Here is a 16,762-nt window from a genome sequence, read left to right on the forward strand (position 1 = left end):
GAGGAGCGGCTGCGCCCGTGAGCCATGGCCGCTGAGCCTGCGCGTCCGGAGCCTGCGCTCCGCAACGGGAGAGGCCACAACAGTGAGAGGCCTGCGTACCGCAAAAAAAAAAAAAAAAAAAAAAAGAATGAGGGCAGAAGTGCCTCACAGAAGGGCACATGGGGCTTCCTGGGCTTCTGACAGGTGCCTCCTGGCCTCACTCTCTCTGCAGTGTCTCTCATGGCTCTCAACCCCTCTTCTAACCAGCCAGTCCTCTGTCTGTGTCCATTTCCCCTTCCTGACCCCAACGTGTTTATTTAACTCTCTCCTCTAAATTCTCATTGCTGCCTTTGGGATTCTGCACCTTGGCCTTTCCTCTCTGGCCTGACCCTTTTCTGACAACTGGCCTTGTCTTTGCCCTGCCATCCACTCAGCCACTAGTGGCCCAGAGCTCCAGCCACATACTTTCTGGTCATTTTCCAGCCAGGCCTCTTGATTTGACGCTTTCAATCATAGATACATAATTAAAAAATGCCATCTCCCATTTCAATTTTGTTCACATAATTTAAAATTAAAATCAGAGAAAGACTATTTAGATGCAGACTATTTAAATATTGAAGGAAATCATTTTAATATCAATAATATATTAAGATCTCACACAAACTGTCAAGAAAAAGACAACCCAGGAAAAAATAGACAAGGATATAACTAAGCAATTCCCAGAAAAACAAATTCACATAGCCAATAAGCAAAGCAGATGCTCAACCTCATCAATATTAAGGGAAACACAACCTCGAATAATAATGATATCCACTTAAACGCATCAAACTGGATTTTTTAAAAGGCAAATACATCGATTACTGGTGTGGATAGAGGGAAAGGGTACTTTCATACTTTGCTTGCAAAACTGAAGTGTTACAAGTTTTTTGGAAAGCAATCTGGCAAAATCTGTTGAAGTTTATTAAATGCATATAACTGTCAACCCACTTATCCATCCCTGAGGATTTAACCTAAAGAAACACGTGTACCAAACATGTAAAGCTAAAAACATTTGAGACAATTTGTAATGCAAACAAATAAAAGGGGGAAAAAAAGGCAATCAAGTGAATATCCATCCATGGGAGAACGGTGACAAAACTGTGCACATCCAGGCCAGGGACTATTTGTACTTCTAAAGACAATGAACTGAGCTGCTCTAGGGTGCTTGTAGGTAATTCCACAAAGTTGAATGAGGAAGGAGTGAATAATAAACAAACCCCTGGGTGTGTCAGGGGTGGAGATGGGAGACATATAGGTATGGAGAAAAGTGTGAAAGGATACACACCAGGTTGTGAACAAAAGTTAGAGGTGAAAAGGCAAGGGAGAAGTAGAAAACAAGCAAAAAAGAAAAGAAAACTGAACTATATAGAACCTTAGCATATATCCTATGATCCCATTTATTATGTGTATGTATGTGTATACATGTATAAAAATTAGAGAAACAAGTTCTCTCTCTATTTAGGAACCTATATGGATACCCCTGATACATTAAGTAAAAAGCAAAAACAAAAGCAGCAAATTAATATTTATATTATGATTCTATCTTGGTAAAAGCAACTGAATCCCAGTATCTGTACACCTAACCTTGAACAAGGTACAAGGCACGGAAAAGGTCACACAAGGCTGTCATTAGTTATGTCAGGAGGCTGAGAATGGGGGGTGAGGTAGATAGAAAGGAGATAATCAACTCCTTCATGTATCTTGTATTATTTCACATGTTACAACAGCAAGTCTATAACTGGAAAGACACCAAATAAAGTAGTATGTTTCTATAACAATCCATCTTTAATAGTCTAGAAATGCCACTCTTTATGGGAAAAAAACTCTAAAGCGAAAGGAATTTCAAATATTTACCACTCTATTTCCATCTTCTTGGGTAACTTGGATATGAAGTTGTTCAATATCTTTTAAAAAAGAAACAATAGTTTAACCTTCATGAAAAATACGAGTACTTTTTTTCACCTAACAGTTGTGAATATTTTTTTATAAAAGCAAAACAGATTAAACGACTGGCTGAAAAACAGTATTATCACAGATGGCAATCTCACAAGGCTCAAAACAAAACCCACCTTTCTCCACCCTGCCTTTAAGTCTGTTTCAAGTCCAGCATTTACTCTGCTCCTCAGTATCAACAATACATGAAGCATTTAACTCTTCTGCTCCCCTGGGTTCCCTTAACAAGTATTTCCCTCCCCTATACCATCAGTCTTACACATAGGGCTAATAAGGGCTCATTTGGCAGGGTTTATCTTCAGTTTCCAAATACCCAATACCTCTTTATATGAAAACATCAGATAGAAAACTCATTATGCCAGATATTAGGGGGAGGTATTTTTATAGGGGTCATTAACAGAACTCTGAACACTTTATTGATGTGCAGATGGTCTATTTTTCTCAGTAAGTGATTTAGATTCAGCCATATGTACCTTCTGCTGGCTCTTCTTACAGAAATGTGAGACAGGTTATTGGGCAAGAGTATAGGAAGTGAACACAATCCTAACCCCTCAGACTTGTCCTTCTAATTATAAATCAGCACTTTCACCTTATAACATGAAAGACAGCTTACTAGATAAGATACACCAGTGAATTTTGTCCTTTGTCCACCCTTCCCCCGACTTGAAATCATCATTAAAGGATGTCCCAATCTTATCTGCCTCTATCTGAATTTGACCAAGTTAGTAAGTGTCCTCGAGTTCTGCCATGGAATTCTTCTAGCTTCTAATGCCTTTCCCTCTGTCCATCCAAGCCTCTCTCCTTAAATCATGGTTATCCACTGTGACAGACATCTTAAAGAAGGATGGACTAAAGAAGGCAAAAATGACCTGCACAACTGTTCTACAAATATTCTACCATGTGCCCAAACTGGAAATCCATATATGCAGGAGCCCATCGTATACGGAGGCAGAGCCTAAGAGAACAACAAGTAGAAACAGAAGGAAAGCCCTTCCACAGGAGTCCTAGGTCTCCAATGGACATCAAAGGTCAGTGGACCCTCAGCACTGGCGAGTGGACAGCTAGAAGATTCATCACGCCCTTCCTACGCTTCACTGGGAGACGCACCGTTCATGAAGTCCTCGGGATATACTTACATTTCTCTTCTGAAATCAGTAGCAGATGATTCTCTGGTAGAGGGTGACTTTCAACATGTGGGTAGAGGAACTGTAAAAAGGAAATTAATCAAAATCATAAGCAACTACCTTGCTTACACAATTATCTCAAAAGTTGTGTTTGATCACTGTACTACTACAGACCATAGAAGGGACTGGGAACCACAGAATAGTTTAGGCGAATCACATTCACACACACACATTACAGACGGAAGCAAGGAAGAGAAGGCAACGCTTTCAGGAGCTCAGTTTTCCAGCGGGGGATTGATCACAGGTCCAACGCAATTCATTTAGACAGGCTAAAGTGTACGCCGTTTCTAGGGATGGTGCTTCCTATTTGGAATATGGGATTCTGAAGCCAATCAGAAACAATGTAAGTAACATTTGTACAGAAAGTTCTGTTTCACACGGACCAAAACAGAGTGACTGATATAATTTGTTGTGCAGCTAACCCTAGTATTTAATTTGAGAGCCAAGTAAATGTACTCTCCGTGACAACTTCCAAAGTCCCACATCCAAGAGAAAAAGCAAAAGAGAACCAGGGACTTTCCAGGAAAGGATAGTGAACCACAGTGTGGCAACTGGTGGAGGATTTACCTCAAAGCACAGAACGACTGCCACTGGGAAGAAAAGGCTTGATCCCCCCGACGCCTCCTCCTCTGTGCCCACCCTTATTTGTCAGCCCACAGGACAAAGCAGGCAGCCAGAAACACAAGGCCTGACACTGTCAGCTGTGATAATGAGGGAAAACTGGCCATGGGATAACTCCAGTGACTTGATTCTTTCATCATCAAAAGGGTAACTATAAATCAGCACTTTCATTTTGCAACATGAAAGACAGCTTACTAGATAAGATCCACTGGCGAATTTGGGGTTTTCCCTCCAAACTTTAAAGCACACTGAAAGAACATAACTTTTCATGTCCCTGTTTTAAAGCCTGCAGCTTCTCTAAAGAGTAGGAAAAATTTTGACAAAATATATTATCTGGTGTCCTAACTTTTCATAATGACAAATTAGAAATAGAACTTGTCAACTTTTTAAAATATTTTATTTATTTTTAGTTTTTGGCTGCACCATGCGGGATCTTAGTTCCCGGACCACGGATCGAACCTCTGCCCCCTGCAGTGGAAGGGTGGAGCCTTAACCACTGGACCACCAGGGAAGTCCCTAGAACTGGTCAACTTTTAAAATTGCTTACAGTCAAGTTTCCCTTTCAGAAAAACAAAACTTTAACTATATACCATTCTTCACAGCAAAAAACTCAAAACCGTAAAATAGACAGGAATGCAGAATTCAGCTACGAGAATAATATAGACCTTATTATCTGCTGATTTGTGAAACTGTGCACATCAAAAAGGATACTTTGGGGACTTTTCTGGCAGTCCAGTGGTTAAGACTTTGCCTTTCAATGCAGGGGGTGTGGGTTCAATCCCTGGCCGGGGAGCTAAGATCCCACATGCCTCTTGGCCAAAAAAACCAAAACATAAAACAGAAGCAATATTGTAACAAATTCAATAAAGACTTTAAAAATGGTCCACCTCAAAAAAAAAAAAATCTTAAAAAAAAAAGATACTTTGTGTACTGGGGTTGAGGAGAAGCAATGATGAGTGACACCACATAGATAATGGAAGAGCAAACACTCAGTGCTTCAAAATAAGGAGAAACTACAGATTTGGCCTCCTCTGGGTCTACAGAGGTGGCCAGGCCCTGCTGCCTTAGCACTGTGACCTGGACTAAGGTGCTGACCAGTTCTAAACCTTTGCCTGGTCTCTGTGAGGCAATCAGTGAAAATGTAATTTTAAAAGTTCCATTCAGGTGGTGGTTGTTTTTCTTTCTAATTTGAGGCAACCCTGAAGCAAGGCCTAGAAGTGAGAATATACATAGACAGGGTTCAGACAGAGCTCTACAAAAGTGTGCAACATTTTGTGGGGTTTTGTTTTGTTTTGTCTGCATTGTGAGTAGGAATCTATATAGATTAGATTATATCATATTAGAAAAATATTTATCTTGTAAATATCGAGCTAGACTCTGATTATTAATATTCGTCGATGGAAGGTATGTACTACAGGCATGTAGACGAATGTGTAATTACCCAATGGAACTATCTGAAAGATGCAATCATGCTGGCGGGGAACTCTCCAAGGATCCCAGATTGGGATCCAGACCCCACTCACTACTGTCTTGCTGAAGTTCCTCCATGAAGGGAGTCAAAGCTGCACATGTAGACTTAGGGAAATGTACTACTGGAAATCATCACGGACGTTCTGGTAAGAAAAAGGAGAGAGATCGCAGGGCAGGACCAAACTCCATGGACAGTGAACAGCGTTTCTCTAGAGGAGAGCAGAAGGGAGAGAGGAAGAAGGTGGGGACTTGCCATGGATGGAGGTTTGGAGGAGTTTCTCTCTCCAGAGGCCTAAGCCTGAGGAGCAGGGAGCAGCGCTAGGAACTGAGATGGCCACAAGATTAGTGTGGGTCTACTTCATGTGGGTGGGGACTTTGCTTTTGGCCTACAGATGACATCATGCATCCTGTACTTTTAATTTTTTTAAAGTAAGATAAAATGCACATAACACAACATTCACTATTCACAATTTTCATTATTAAGTATACAATTCAGTAATTTTTAATATATTCACAATGTAGTGCAACCACATACTTGTAAAAACTTTTTCCTTCCTATACTCTAATTACCTTTTAGTTGCCCTCATCCTTCAATAATATCTCCACTGCCTACACAGCCCTGGATAAAAATGCTAAGGAAACCAAAGTAACAGGCCAGGAAAGGGAAGTGTCCCACAGTCAGACCTGCACTGATGACAGCGTAAACAGGGTGGCTTCCTGGGGGAGGGAACGCAGCTTAGGAGCTCCACACCAGGCCCTGTCTGGCAGGGAGCGGCGGCCCACAGAGACGCCAGGAGTGGTGGCGAAATGCACCACTGTAAGGACTGGCTGACAGTGGACGACTGGGCACTTGAGAGACAATCCCCTCTCCCAACACACACTGCAAGAGGGAGACCCACAGCCAGAGGCTGGGAGTGGGTAGGGGGAGGGAGAGGCTATACAAGGCAATTGTGCATCAACCCTGCATGAATATGGATAGTTGATTCTTGTTCTCTGCGGCAGTTATGTTCCATAAAGTCACCAAAAACACTGAAAACTGAACCACTGCTCCCAAGGGAAATACAGGGATAGGAACGTGTGAGCCTCTAGTTAAAACATTTTTGTCAGCAAATTAAAACAAAACTTTGTCTAATGTGTGTTCCTATTTAAAAGACACTTTATTTCATATATGCTGTTGATTCGCTAGCATTGAACTCAGTCAACAGTACTATAAGCTAATGTCTAAATGAAGTTTATCTAATTAACACACGTGTTCTCTGAAAAGAAGAGCGCAGCCTTCTTGCACTTAGGAGCATGAGACAGCACTTCAGCAAGACACTTGGGGGACATTTCAAACAGCGAAATCACCGAGAAAAGCCAAAGAGTGTGAAAAACATGGCACTACGTTGACTGTGAAAACAACCTTTGTTTGCAGTCTGAGAAATGAATCAAGAAGGCAGTGTCACCTTGTTCTACCTCATCTGGGAACATGTGCATCAGGTGAAAATTTTTTCACTGCTTTGCCCGTGTCTGCAAATGACTGTGAAAGCACCATGAGTATTGATTTTGGGGTAACAAATAAATTTTAGTGGGTAGCAGAATTTGCAAATTCTATGTGCAAGTAATGAGAATTGACTGTACCTAGTCTCCTTGTGTTATACGCACAGTGCTTCTGCATCGATTCATAGAGTTGATAAATTCAGGGATTAATTATATCATTTAATCATAGGCATTTAATCTGTCAACTCTATGAACACATTAGATAAACCATTTTTAAACTTCCTTTAAATGTGTTTTGATATTCTATATTTTATCATGTAAAAACATTCTAGTACTATTAGACAAACCATGATATAATAGAGACAGAGAGCTAGGTTTGAGTTTTGATTTTCATGTTTGCAAAGGAAGAGCTGTTAATTCCAGCTATACTCATTCACTGGATTGCTTTGAGGAAAATGTGGTAATGTGTGTGAAAGCACTTTGTAACACCACTGCCTATAGGTTTCATGCTTTTTGATTAATGAGATAAATGATAAAGATATGCTCACTTACCTGTACCCAAATATAGCTATCCACTGCTTTTAGAACCTTCACATTGTTAATGGGGTGGATCTCGACCAACAAAGTTAAGCACCTTGAACCTATAATGTAAAGGACGCTTTTAGTAGCAAAGTCCAGAATATCACAAATTATCTCCTCCACATAGGTCTGAACTTTGGAAATGTAAAGTGTATTACTTACTGTATTAGCTACTCCACAAACAAAAGTATTTGTCTTAAAATTGACTTTGAGACTTCTTAAAACCCAAACTGTGAGACTTCTTAAAACTTAAAGAAAACATCATTGGACTTCCCTGGTGGTGCAGTGGTTAAGAATCCGCCTGCCAATGCAGGGGACACAGGTTCGAGCCCTGGTCTGGGAAGATCCCACATCCCACAACTAAGCCCGTGTGCCACAACTACTGAGCCTCTGTTCTAGAGCCCGCAAGCCACAACTACTGAGCCCGCATGCCACAACTACTGAAGCCCGCACGCCTAGAGCCCGTGCTCCACAAGAGAAGCCACCGCACTGAGAAGCTCGTTTGCCGCAACTAGAGAAAGCCCACGCACAGCAACGAAGACCTAAAACAGCTAAAAATAAAAATTAAATTAATTAAAAAAATATATATATCATAAAGGAGAAGTCAATGTATACGGAATGAGGAACAAGTTCCTACCCATTCCTCAGCCATTTTACTATCACTTCACTGGCCCTCTCAGCTTCTAAGTCTAAACAAATACAACTCAGTTCAGTGTCACTGCAATTCTGCAGCACAGTGGCAAATATTGTTTGCGTAGGAAAATATAAAGATATTTCTGATGCATGAATGTGTTACAGTTGACAGCAATTAGGACAGGGGCTTGGCCTCCCTCGGGAAGGCTTGCAGAGTTGCATGCATAAAGACTCACTTATTTCCTCAGTGCCACATCTGAGCTAATGTCATAAAAGATAGCAATTAGGAGGAAGTGTTGGACACAGGCTAGAATGGGGATATCCAAATTTAGGCCAAACGTTCCCTTCTCAGAAAAGGAGTTGCCTTATATTTGAGTCCTTATAACGACTAATATTCTCAGGTGCTTTCTTGGTGACTTTTATTTATTTATTTATTTTTCATATGCATAAAACTTTATTTTTAAGTCTGGTGAAAGCCAACACATTGTCATTTACTTTTTATTTGAATTTTATTTTATTTATTTTTATACAACAGGTTCTTATTAGTTATCTATTTTATACATATTCGTGTATATATGTCAATGGCACTCTCCCGGTTCATCTCACCACCCCACCCCCGCTTGGTGCCAATACGTTTGTTCTCTACATCTGCGTCTCTATTTCTGCCTTGCAAACCGGTTCACCTGTACCACTTTTCTACATTCCACATATATGCGTTAGTATGAGATATTTGTTTTTCTCTTTCTGAATTGGTGACTTTATTTTGAATAATAATTTACAATTTGGGGATGGTGCAGCAGCCTGGAATTGAATCAGTACCAGTTTTCAGTATTTTCACTATTTAAGAAAGTAACCTAACAGCACAGCTTTATGTTAAGAAAAAGGAAAAAAAAAAAGGTAAAGAATATAAAACAATTTCTGGGATATTGCCTCACAATTTTGAGGACTGGATATCTCTGTAAACACACCTTTTTAGAGATTACTAAAAAAGCAAAGCAGTGAGTGAGTTATTATGTAGGATCACAAATACACAATGACAGAACAAATGAAAAACACATATTGCTTGGCTGACGGGTACTTGTAGCTTAGAATAAAAACCCAGTGACAGGATCATTCACAATTCAAAGGGGCTATATTTCTAATAACTGGGACAAGGTAAAGGTGAGGTACTTTGGGAATCTGCTTGATGACAAAAAATGGCTCTAAGAGAGAGACTGGTGTCAAAGATACTTGTGGAAAAAAATAGAATAAAAATGTTCTGTGAGAATGAGAAAAAAAGTAATTTTCCTTATTATGTTGTTTTAAGTGTATATAACTAGTTTAACATAGTAAATAGTAGAAGCTGATATTTGACTGTTTCATCTCTTGCCCTAAAAGCTTTTGGGGGAAAAAGGTTTCTGGGGGGCAGGCAAGGGAATCTTCTCATTGGAAAAATAAGGAATCACTTTCTACTTGGCCTTTCTGTCAGTGAATCTGTTCCCAGATGAGATAACCAGCTATCAGCTAAATTCACTTGCCTTTAAAATGGGAGGATTATCAAGGTCAAAAACCATCTTCCTACACTAATTTTTTGCTTCTTTGGGGCAGCCCAGATACTTAACTAATAAAAGTAGTTTAACGATAAGAGTAATTGTGCAAACAGGAATGTCTCTCAATAACATACCATGTGATTCCATAGTGTAACAGCAAGTACTCTGGATTAGGATTCTAGAGACATCGGTTCTAGTTTAAAATCTGCCACTAACCTAATATATACTTTTCAGCACATCATGAAGCTTTCCTAGGCCTTAGTGCTTTGGGGGCTTTTGTTGTTGTTGTTTTTGGCCGCACCAATGTGTGGCCTGCGGGATCTCAGTTCCCTGCCCAGGGATTGAACCCAGGCCCTGGCAGTGAAAGCACCAAGTCCTAACCACTGGACCGTCAGGGAATTCCCAGTGCTTTTTTACAAAATAAAGTGGAAAACTACAGAATCAGATCATTTCTACAATCATTTTCATCCATAAAATGTGCTGATTCCATGAAGTGCTTAAAGTTGTCTCAAGAATTCAGAGAATCCAGTTATCAATGGAAACTGGGAGGGCATCACTGCAGGGCCAGATAGGTCCAGGCACGGGAAGGAGAGCGGCAGGATCAAAAGGGACAACATGGGGCTTCCCTGGTGGCGCAGTGGTTGAGAGTCCACCTGCCGATGCAGGGGACACGGGTTCGTGCCCTGGTCCGGGAAGATCCCACATGCCGTGAAGCGGCTGGGCCCGTGAGCCATGGCCGCTGAGCGTGCGCGTCTGGAGCCTGTGCTCCGCAACGGGAGAGGCCACAACAGTGAGAGGCCCGCACACCGCAAAAAAAAAAAAAAAAAAACGGACAACATGGATGGACCTCAAGGGTACTATGCTAAGTGAAGTAAGTCAAACAAAGAATGAAATCACGCCATTTGCAGCAACATGGTTGGACCTAGAGATTATCGTATTAAGTGAAGTAAGTCAGACAGAGAAAGACAAACATATGATATCACTTATATGTGAAATCTAAAAAAATGATACAAATGAACTTATTTACAGAAAAGAAACAGACTCACAGACAGAAAACAAACTTACGGTTACCAGAGGGGAAGGAGTTGGGGAGGGATAAATTAGGAATTTGGGATTAACAGATACATGCTACTACGTATAAAATAAACAACAAGGTCTTAGTGTACAGCACAGGGAACTGTATTCAATACCTTGTAATAACCTTGTATAAAGGAAAAGAATCTGAAAAAATACATATTATGTATAACTGAATCACTTTGCTGTACACCAGAAACTAACACAACATTGTAAGTCAACTTTACTTTAATAAAAGACAAATACCGTATAATCTCTCTTATATGTGGAATCAAAAAAACCAAACCAAACCAAAACCAAAACCAAAACCAAGCTTATAGAGACAGAGAACTGACTGGTGGTTGCAGGAGGTGGGGGTAGAGGAGGGGTGGGGAGAAATGGATGAACATTTTTGTTTTGTTTTGTTTAAAGTGAATTTAAAAAAAATTTTTTTAAAGCACAGGAATAGGCATGGCATTGGGAGGATGAAGAGTGAGCAAAAGAAAGAACCTGGTCTGATGCAGGTGAAGGTACATGTTGTGAAACGGTGACAAGGTTGGAAGAGTCCAGTAGAATCTGCTTGTGAAGAAGCTCTGGTTATTAGAGCTCTGAAATCAAAGCACCTGCTGTACCTTGGGGCAAACATAACTCTACCAGGGAGAGTGAAAGGGGCACCTAAGCCTGGCCCCTATGGAAGGCCATTTTCTAAATAAAACATTAAGTCTGCCACGGCCTCAGCCAATAAGAGAAGCACTGTTGACAAAAACCTTACTGTAAAGTATGTAGACCAAGAAACCCTATCTTGCTCATATAAGAGATGTTACAGTTTGTCTCATTTGCAATGGAAAAATCTCATTATAAGCAACAGAGTGTTAATACCTTGAGGCAAACTACATTTTATAATCAAATGGCTTATCAGGTTATTCAGGGACAGATAAAATAAGTCTTGGCAAAAGGCAAACCATTTGCAAAATATTTGTTCAAAGGACAAATCATTACAATAGATCCTATAGGTCTTTCTGGTCACATAATTTCTGAAATCTTAACTGAACAAAAGGCCTCGTAAGTGTCTCCATGATCTGTCTGCACCTTACCCTCATTTCCCGCTGGCCTCAGTTCCCAGCACTCTGCCGCTGTTCATGCCACTCCAGCCTCATTGACCTCACTATCCTTGAACAGTGAGTCTACCAAGTACTCTGGCCTCAGGGCCTTTGCGCTGGCTGTTCGTTCTGCCAGAAATGTGCTTCCCTGTGGCGCATGCTTGCTCCCTCCTTTCAGATCTCTGTTTAAACTCTCCTTTAATAGTGTTTCCTAGGATCATCCCTCAAATAAACTAACTGGGCTCAAATACTTGCCTCAGACTCTACTTACGGGGGAAACCCAAACTAAAACAAGAAGTCATCTCAGGGGAAGGATCACTTTAGCCACGAGGTGCTGGCACGAGGGAGTGGGGAGAGTGAAACAGGGAAGAAGAGTATGCAGTGTACGGGCACTGTCAGTTGACTGACCACCTTGCATGGAGTGCACCTCAGAATCATCCACTTGAGGGCTGGAAAGGGGGAGTATTCATCCTTCAGCTCCTTGTCCCCCGATTGGTCATGGCTTATCCTACTGGAAATCCTTTCTAAACATACTTCCAGGTGGTACACATGCAGCTGGTAAGCAGATTTTCCCAAGGGCTCTGGGCAAAAAGCGAGAAGTAGGTAGAGCAGCTGAGGTGAGGCACTGCCTGTCAAATTGCATTTGGGCAGAGCTGGTTCTCAGTGTAGTGGCTGGTATAAAAGGTGAGCTAAGATCAAGTATGGGGTTTCCAATACAAAAATTAACACTACTCATTCTACTATTTTAAAAGATGTGATCAGATAATTTCACGAGATGTACATCAAATTTTCAAAGCTTAGTAACATTACCTGAATAGGATTTAATGTTGTAATCAAATCAAACTTACAATAAAGTTGGCCTGAAAGTACATTCTATGATAGACATAATCGCCACTCTTCTGCATGACGATTAGGCATAGATGGTAAATATCATGTAAAGATTATAGTTTCTACTGGGTTTACCAACATAGTAAGGAATTTCTAAGGCTCAAAGGAATAAGGTTTCAGAAAGAACTGGGAGGCACAGGGACCTAATCCAAGGTTCTGTACAGATGCCTAGCCTCATAATTGGGATGAACACAAGCAGCTATTAGCCCAGGAGATCAGGCTCACATCCATTCCCTTGTTTTAGGAGTCAGAACACCAATGTTTTAGAACCTATCTTGCTTCAGCTAGTCCATTTCCATCATCTCTGAATTAAGCATTGCACCTAATTCTAAGAGGAGCAGAGGATGCTAAGAGGAGGACATGAGGTACTTCTCTGGTGACACAGTGGTTAAGAATCCGCCTGCCAATGCAAGGGACACGGGTCCGAGCCCTGGTCTGGGAAGATCCCACGTGCCACGGAGCAACTAAGTCTGTGCGCCACAACTACTGAGCCTGCGCTCTAGAGCCCGAGAGCCACAAGTACTGAAGGCTGTGAGCCTAGAGCCCGGGCTCCGCAACAAAGACAAGCCACTGGAAAAAAAAAAAAAAAAAGACAAGCCACTGCAATGAGAAGTCCGCGCCCTACAACGAATAGTAGCCCCTGCTCACCACAACTAGAGAAAGCCCGCATGCAACAACGAAGACCCAACACAGCCCAAAAAAAAAAAAAAAAAAACAGAGGAGGACATGACACAGAAGAGGGAAGAGGACTGCGGAGGTTCTCAGTATAACATGGCAGGAGGGAAGGTTAGGATGAGTAAAACAATGATGAGATTTCAGGGAAAGCCTTCTGCCCGCCAACGTCTCTCATAAACTGTTCTGCTGAGGTCCCTGAGAAGGTCCAATCCAGACTCAGCTCTGTTTCCCTTGACACTCTAAGCTGGCTCTGTGGGAGCCCAGGACTGCCTCATAAGCCTCACTGGAAAGTATTTATAAAGGGTTTTCCATCACACATAACTGCAGGAAAATACATCCGAGTGGGAACTCTGCTAACAAAAGAAGGAGCTTAAGTGCCAGACAAACAGAAGAGATGGAAAGCACTGCAGGATAGGAAAAGAAAGAGACTGACATGCGATCTACCTGACCAGAGGCTGAAAAATGGTAGTCCACAGGCTGGATCCAGCCACAGGTGGTTATCATTGCCTGAGAGAATTTTTTTTTTAATATCTGGGCTGGTACTTCCCTGGTGGCACAGTGGTTAACAATCCACCTGCCAACGCAAGGGACACGCGTTCGAGCCCTGGTCCGGGAAGATCCCACATGCCACGGAGCAACTAAGCCCGTGTGCCACAACTACTGAGCCTGCGCTCTGGTGCCCACAAGGCTAGAGCCCGTGCTCCGCAACAAGAGAAGCCACCTCAGTGAGAAGCCCATGCACCGCAACAAAGAGTAGCCCCCGCTCGCCGCAACTACAGAAAGCCCATGCATAGCGACAAAGACCTAACGCAGGCAAAAATAAATAAATAAATAAGTTTATTTATTTTTAAAAAATATATCTGGGCCAACATTTAAAAATTAAAATTTTACATAATAGTCCATACTTCTCTTGATAAATTGAAAAGCTGGTCCCACTAGGCTTATTGTCCAACTTTGGAGATGGGACACATACCTCATGGGGCACCCCACCTACCACTAGACCCTATAGCTCGCTGTGTGGGCAATCGCCACTCCTCTCTTGCATCCATTGTATCCCCAGCGCTGTGCATTGAGCCTGACCCACTGCAGGCACTCCATATTTGTTGAGTTCTGAACAGATGGATGATAAAAAATGTTAAAAGGAAGTGAGGGTGGGAATCATATAAGTAATCAACTATGAAGTGGGCCTCAGCAAATGAGTAGAACTGATTTTTATTTAGAATTCGTGGTCTATTCATAATGCAATATGTGCTGGTTAGAAGTTCACCAGATATCAGGATAAAATGGCATTCTCCAAGCAATACTAACGTCTTCCCAACCTTTTGTACCAGCTTCTGCCTGTAGGGTTTCTAGTGTGTTCTCCATGCTCAGTCTATAGATGCTAATTGCCTTTTTAATATTTGTTATTCACTGTTATATTATTTTCTGTACTTTCTTGTTTACTTGGAAAAAATGTAAAGAAACCTCTCTTTCATGCTTGACATGACCTTTGCCTTTTTATTCTGAGATAAAGCTATTTGTAAAAATGCTTGCAATTTGACAGTAGTTCAATAAATCTTCATCTCTCAATAAGTACTAAAAACTGTAATTTCATTACCTGGTTGAAGCTCATTCCTTCTTCCCTCTTTAGCAGCTTGAACTAAACTTGCAGCTAATGGAAAAAGAAAAAAATAATCCATTAGCAAATGATCCATACAGCGGCTTTGACAGTTTACCATTTTATACCCAAAATAAGTGAGGGCTCAAAGCTGTCAGTGGATAATTAAGGTGAAATACAAAGTATTCTTTTTTGTAGATAGACTCTACAGATTCTTTATTTCAAACCTAATCTCCCAAGTGCATCTTCTCCCAGAAAACCATTGTTATAGAATGATCAAATATTGCAAAAATTCAATACTTTGAAACTAAAAAAATGTAGTTTAGTTCTTGAATTGTAGCAATGAAAGAGTTCAACTTACCCAACAAAGTTCTCTCCCTGTTGACTGAGCAACTGACAACTTGCAAGTCTTTCTCAAATGTATAGAGATGCTATTAAAACAGAAGTATTTTTTAATTTGGAGTTTCATGTTAAACAACAATTTCATGAATGCAATTCCCATTCAGCTCTCCAGCAAGTATCATTGTGGCAAAGCATTTTATTAAAGAACCACCAGTGAACCAGTTTATCCATACTGAGAAGTTTCAGATTATTTTTTAAGAAAAAAGTTTGCTATTGTAGGCCATCTTTGGCACTGAAACTTAACCATGAGACAATATAGTATAGTGGTTAAGAGCACAGAACTTGGAGCCAAGCTAGAACAAGGTTCAAATCCTAACTCTGCCACTTGCTAGCTGTGTGACTTTAGATGAGTTATTCAACCTCTCTATCCTCCCATCAGTAAAACTGAAATCATAATACAACCTATCTCAGGAGATCCTTAGAAGTGGTGAGTTAGATAATCCATGTGAAAGTACTTACTACAATGTCTGCCACACATAATAAGTACTCAAGTGTTAGCTATTATGATTATTGAGGCAAGTAACTAATCAATTTACATGACTATGACATCATTAACTATGTCTAACAGACTGTCACAAGTGCATCCCCTAAAGGACTCCCATATTTAGAATACTGGCAAAGCAGTCTTCTTTTTTATTTAATCTTTATTTTTATTTTCTTACTGTTCGATTGTTGCAAGATTCCATTTCCTGGAATAGTAAAGAAAACTAAAATGGTCATGCAGAAGGAGGATGTGAGGTGCAGATTGAGGAACTGGAACCAATCACAGTTATATTAAATAAAGTCTCTTAAAATACACTTAGAGGATAAGGAAAGATAGAGCCTTAGACTTCAGGAGAGAGCAGGCTAAGAGAAACAGTGACTGCAGAACTATTACGAAGGTAATTAGTACCTGCAGACTAAAGAACCACTGAGAACATACTAGAATCCAGTGGCCAGAAGTTGATAGAAAATGTTGAAAAGTCAGGAAAAGGGAACTTTGAGTTAATAAGAAGGCTCTGAATTCATGTGAGAAATTTTGGGTTCCTTTGACTCTTGCTCTAACTGAGGGATTCTTATTTATAAGTAAGAAGAGTCATGAACGTATACACTTAAGTTTTCAGTGTTTTATCCTTTTAATTAATAAATAACGCACAAGGAGAGTCTCAGCATTTAAAACATGCAAACACTACCAAATAAAAAGTCTACATTCTCCATTACATTCACCCAATTCCAATTTCCTCTAAAAAGGAAACATGTTTGTAATTTGCTCCGTAGCCTTCCAGATCATTCAAAATGAGTTTTTAATATATATTTATGCACGTATATATTTGTCTTGCAAGTTTTTTAAACATAAATGCAATTATTATTCTGGCAACTTGCTTTTTTCATGTAATAATGTGTCTTGGAGCGTCTTCTGTGCCAGTGTACGTTTATACACTTCTGAGTCCCTCAATACTGGTAAATTGTTTTTATGTAGGCACAAAGTGACTCCCTCCCATTTGTCCCAAGAATTAGACAAGCCTGTCACGTTAACCAATGTCTTACGTGAGTGGTTTGAGGAAAGATTAAGAAAAGGAGGCTGGTTCTAAACCTGGATCT

The 16,762-nt window shown here is 40.6% G+C and overlaps 1 protein-coding gene across 4 annotated transcripts in view; it reads right to left on the reverse strand.

Moving 5' to 3' along the window:
- GSAP (gamma-secretase activating protein) overlaps nucleotides 1-16,762 on the reverse strand; it is an 87,060-nt gene that overhangs the window by 58,536 nt on the left and 11,762 nt on the right. For all 4 annotated transcript variants that reach the window (XM_065883821.1, XM_065883820.1, XM_065883819.1 and 1 more), the window contains 5 exons: nucleotides 15,141-15,210; nucleotides 14,780-14,833; nucleotides 7,278-7,366; nucleotides 3,108-3,177; nucleotides 1,873-1,922 (listed from right to left, as the gene is read on the reverse strand). In XM_065883821.1, coding sequence (XP_065739893.1) covers nucleotides 1,873-1,922; nucleotides 3,108-3,177; nucleotides 7,278-7,366; nucleotides 14,780-14,833; nucleotides 15,141-15,210 — 333 coding nt within the window. The remainder of the gene's footprint in view (nucleotides 1-1,872; nucleotides 1,923-3,107; nucleotides 3,178-7,277; nucleotides 7,367-14,779; nucleotides 14,834-15,140; nucleotides 15,211-16,762) is intronic.

This window comes from Phocoena phocoena, chromosome 9 (genome assembly GCF_963924675.1).
Source record: "Phocoena phocoena chromosome 9, mPhoPho1.1, whole genome shotgun sequence".
NCBI classification, from domain to species: domain Eukaryota; kingdom Metazoa; phylum Chordata; class Mammalia; order Artiodactyla; family Phocoenidae; genus Phocoena; species Phocoena phocoena.